The 4393-nt window shown below is 40.2% G+C and overlaps 1 protein-coding gene across 1 annotated transcript in view; it reads right to left on the bottom strand.

Annotated features, from left to right (window-relative positions):
• trip4 (thyroid hormone receptor interactor 4) overlaps positions 1-4393 on the bottom strand; it is an 80181-nt gene that overhangs the window by 72776 nt on the left and 3012 nt on the right. Inside the window, exons 2-8 of the mRNA XM_010783249.1 lie at positions 4234-4312; positions 4031-4136; positions 3648-3863; positions 3435-3558; positions 3024-3214; positions 2787-2911; positions 2532-2623 (exon numbers count right to left, since the gene is read on the bottom strand). Of these exons, the coding sequence (XP_010781551.1) occupies positions 2532-2623; positions 2787-2911; positions 3024-3214; positions 3435-3558; positions 3648-3863; positions 4031-4136; positions 4234-4312 (933 nt within the window). The remainder of the gene's footprint in view (positions 1-2531; positions 2624-2786; positions 2912-3023; positions 3215-3434; positions 3559-3647; positions 3864-4030; positions 4137-4233; positions 4313-4393) is intronic.

Here is a 4393-nt window from a genome sequence, read left to right as displayed (position 1 = left end):
CCCCTTTTAACCACCCACAACTGCCAGCACAGGACAGTAAATCCTACACCTCACCCACTCACCCAGCCCTGTGCGCTACTATGCACTCACACTAGGTGCACTATGTAGCTTACATGAAAGGAAGCAAGCTTACAATTCTAAACAGCTAATAGTCTGTTCTTTTTTTTCAAAACAGTGACTGGAATAAGCAACTGTTCAGTACCATCATCAGGCATTTGGTGCTGTTGTTCGTCTCTGGTTGCTTCACTATTTTCTACATCTGCCTTTCTTTCTTTTTTTCTGAGGGGCCTTGTGTTGGGTGGGGGTGTTATTTATGGCTGCTCTGTGCAAGTGGACACACACACAAACGCACACACATACCCTTTCACAGGATGAAAGGGCAGTCACACAGCCTGCAAACATGATTTTACAGCCCTGGGTGGAATGAGTGGTGGAGGAGAGAATGAGGACAGAGTACAAAAGGGGAAAGCCCTTAGATTTACAGGTCCCAGCAGTCAGAATGCAAACCATGTAGCAGCACACAGTTTTCAAGCCATTTTTTTTTACCCAAACACAGAAATAACATAACTGTCTTTTATGCAGAAAGACATATGTTAAAATGTGTGTGCAGAGATGCATGGATCCACAAATACATCCAAAAAGGCTTTTTTCATGGTTCGTTTTCTTTTAATCACGACGGAAGACAATTTCCATATGTGATTTGTTCCAGTACCTCAATGTCTCGTGATTTAATATTAGTGTGTGTGTGTGTGTGTGTGTGTGTGTGTGTGTGTGTGTGTGTGTGTGTGTGTGTGTCTGTCTGTGTGTGTACGTGTACATGTGAGAGGAAATATGGAGCTTTGACGGGTTAGAGTATATTTTGTATTTTTTAATTTCCCTGTTTATATATATAATTTCTGATATGTATGTGTGTATGCTTCTGTGTGATATGACCACTATGAGAAATATCAGACACCTTATCAAATACGATTGTGTATCTTTTAAGAGATGTTTGCCTAAAATATATTTATAAATAAATAGTTGGCTATTGTGATTTTGACAATATAAGTATTTATGGTAATAATAACAACATATAATTAACTGAACTATACTATAAGAGGAGGGGATCAGTGGGCCTCAGAAAGAGAAGTCTCTCCCATAGCCAGAGGGAAATCAGGCAAGACATGGATGGCAATGTAATTAAGCAAATGTGTTGTTCCATTGACATCACATAGGGGAGTGACTGTATACACATGATGACTTAATGGGAAGTGGGATGTTTATTCCAGTTTATACTTGGTAAAACTGCAATTAATTAAATCAATTTGGGTTTAAAAGCTCAAGTAAACATTTTATGAGTCCAAAAAAAAGCAGCAGTGACTGCCTATGAAGCACCTACATGCTTTGCCACATCACAGAGTCAGAGTCAAACCAGAGACCTCGTAAAAATCTGGTTAAGGGTGGTGTTCATGGAAGACATAAAATGAAATGCTTGAGAGGAGCCACTACCATTTGTTTTATTTGTAATGGCAGGCTGCTCTTTGCTATAAATGTCTCTTGTGACTGTGATTCAAAACACGCCTTTTTTAATAAAAATAGCGGCTGAATCAACATAAAAGGCTGATGCAAATGTGATGTGTATAAGTAAACCATTTTGGTTGGATGTAAGTGGTATAATGAGGGTTTGTGTTTCAGTGGATTTTCCTCTGGTGAATACTGCCTCTAGTGGGAAATACTGTAATCTGGCAGAGATGCTGGTGAAAAGGTGCAGCCTGGCCTCTGCTGGTAGGAGAGGCTACTGCAGCATTCTTTAGTTAGAATGTATGGTCAACTCAGAGAAATACACAGTTTCACAGGATCATTTCTAAGATATGCAAAGACTGTGTAGGAGAAATTATGATTAATTTAATACATAAAACTAAAACGATTTTCTGGCATTAACCACACAAATTACGAATGATTTAAACTCAGTCACAGTTGAATTCATGTCTTCACCCTGGATGACAAAAAAGTGTTTGTCTATGTGTATATTGTCCTATATTTTGTTATTTTAGATGAAATAGGCCTCTGGATGTCTATAGAATTACAATGCACAAACCAACAGGTCTGTATTTGTAACTGTGTGTTAAAATGTCCATGATTATATTCATGCAAATCCTGACATATCAAAAAGTATTACATGATGGGACTAAACTTGGGGTGATTTATAGCCTCTAGGGCAGAGAGACAGATACAAACTAAAAGAAGGAAGACAATGAAAAGAGTTCAAGTGGTCAACCGCAAACAACAATAAAATCAGCAACAGTGTCAAGGGTCGGCCAAAATGAAATCTTCCAAGTCACATTTCAACCTTTCAAAAACATCTTGCGATTTTGTATAGCTTTTCTTTCTGTCCATCACTGCCTTCTATGGGTTATAACAAGACTTCCTATCACACGCATCTCTGCCTTGTTCAGCAATAAATTCAGTTATGCGTGTCTGACTTCCTTAAAAAAAAAAAATAGTACTGAAACTAAACCTATAATTCTAGTATGATGTAATGTTTCACTGACCTGTTCTCTGAACTGCTCCTGAGAGAGGCAGTCCGTCATATTGACGCATCCCAACAGGCAGCCGGTGGGGTAGTCTTTAGGAAACCTTGGATCTGCACAGAAAACAAGAGCAATCAAGGATCCCCTAACACACTGCGACCAAGTGGTTGATTTCCAAGATGTGTGCACTTCAATAAAAGTGATGTACATCTTGTAGCAAATCACTTCCAGTATTTACAGTCTTGTTCTTGATTCACTGTGTACAGTATGTGTTACCTTGCTTGTAGATGTGGCGGTACATGGCTTCCACCTCAGCAATCTCCTGTGGAGCCGGCTGCTTGGCTGCAGCAGCAATCCAAAGACGCCCCCGATGGGATGAGTACCAAGTCCTCCCCTCGACCCTGCACACACACAAAATGAAATGTAACCTCAGCCTAAAGGAAAACACATCTCCATAAGAGTTTTAAACTCTGTTAGCACTGCGTTTTGTTTCATCTTTCCTTTGCTGCTTACCTCTTGATGCCTCTGACCAGCAGTGTGGCCCACGGTTGGTGCATGCTCAGGCACCAGCCCCCGTCAGCCATCTCCTGCAGGTCCTTGTCTTGGAGCCTCAGCTTTTGACGATCTTCTCCCTTTTCCTCCGCCGAGCTCTTTCCCTGCTTTGTGTTTTTCTTGTAGCTTTCACTGCCTCCGACATCCACCCACTGGAAAGTTTATTCATTTTCAGAGCCATTTTAATGGTAGATAAAGGACTATGCTGACATAGGCCGCATGTATGATAAACAGCTGTTGATTTCAATCCATTTATCTCATGTTCTAATGAAATTGTATATTATTACACTTGTCGAACGAAGAGATATTTTGATATGGAGAGGTATACAATTTCCACTGTTGTTCCCAGTCAAAATGGCAGAAATGACCTACCTCAGGTGCAGCTTGCATTATGTTGGGGTTGACCAGGTCTCCGAGGGTCTGCCTTCCACCTTGTCTCGAAAACATTGGGGATTTTGAAGGAGAGTCGCTCATAGCCCTGAGGGTCTCATCCAACCTAATTTGCATGTCACAAGGATGAGGAGTTTAGCGCGATGAAAAATCTATCATTGCGACCTTGACTCAACGGGTGTGAGATCATCTTACTTGTCGTAGTAGTCGTTGAGGTTGTTTCCTTCATCAAGCACCTTTCTACCAGCAAAGTCCAGCGTGATCTTCCTATCCTTGCGAGAGGCATGGCGAAGGTCTCTCAGCTCCTCTTCCTTCTTCCTCAGCTTTTCTCTCTCATTGGGTGACAACCACTGATTGGATTCAGTGGCAAAGTAATCCGACTCATCATCCAGAACCTGTGTTCTCTTCACACTGGAGTTTAAAAGGGACAATACATACATCATTTACTTTTATCAGCAAGTTTCCTGATTACATTCTGTAGTAATTGATATCTCCATTTAAAGTGTGGACATTGCACAACAAACAGTAAACACGTCTATTACTGTGAAGTTATTTCCTTGATTTAGTGTTTATAATACCTGTTCTTATCATATTCCAGCAGTTTGTCCTTGTGCTGGACAGCTTTTTCCAAGCCAGCCTTCATCTTGGCCTCTTTGTTGGGAAGATAATCTCTTTCTCCACCATCTGTCACCAATTAAAAAAACAAATGTAAAGCATTAATCTACGTCATTGTTTCACAGATGTTTATTATTTAATAATACAGACTATTTTTGTCTCTTACCTCCCATAAGCTTCTTTCTTAGCTTCTGGCTTTTGTTGGAGTCTCGTTGCAGGATCTCCTGCTCCTCTCTTGTGCACACCTGAATCAGAAAAAAGTGCTTTAAGCAACACGAGTACCTCAAAAAATAAATGAATAAGATATATATATATATATATATATA

Source organism: Notothenia coriiceps, unplaced genomic scaffold (assembly GCF_000735185.1).
Source record: "Notothenia coriiceps isolate Sejong01 unplaced genomic scaffold, NC01 NC01_scaffold00024882, whole genome shotgun sequence".
NCBI lineage: Eukaryota > Metazoa > Chordata > Actinopteri > Perciformes > Nototheniidae > Notothenia > Notothenia coriiceps.
The sequence above is the reverse complement of the archived record's forward strand: the minus strand, read 5'-3'. Positions and strand labels throughout refer to the sequence as shown.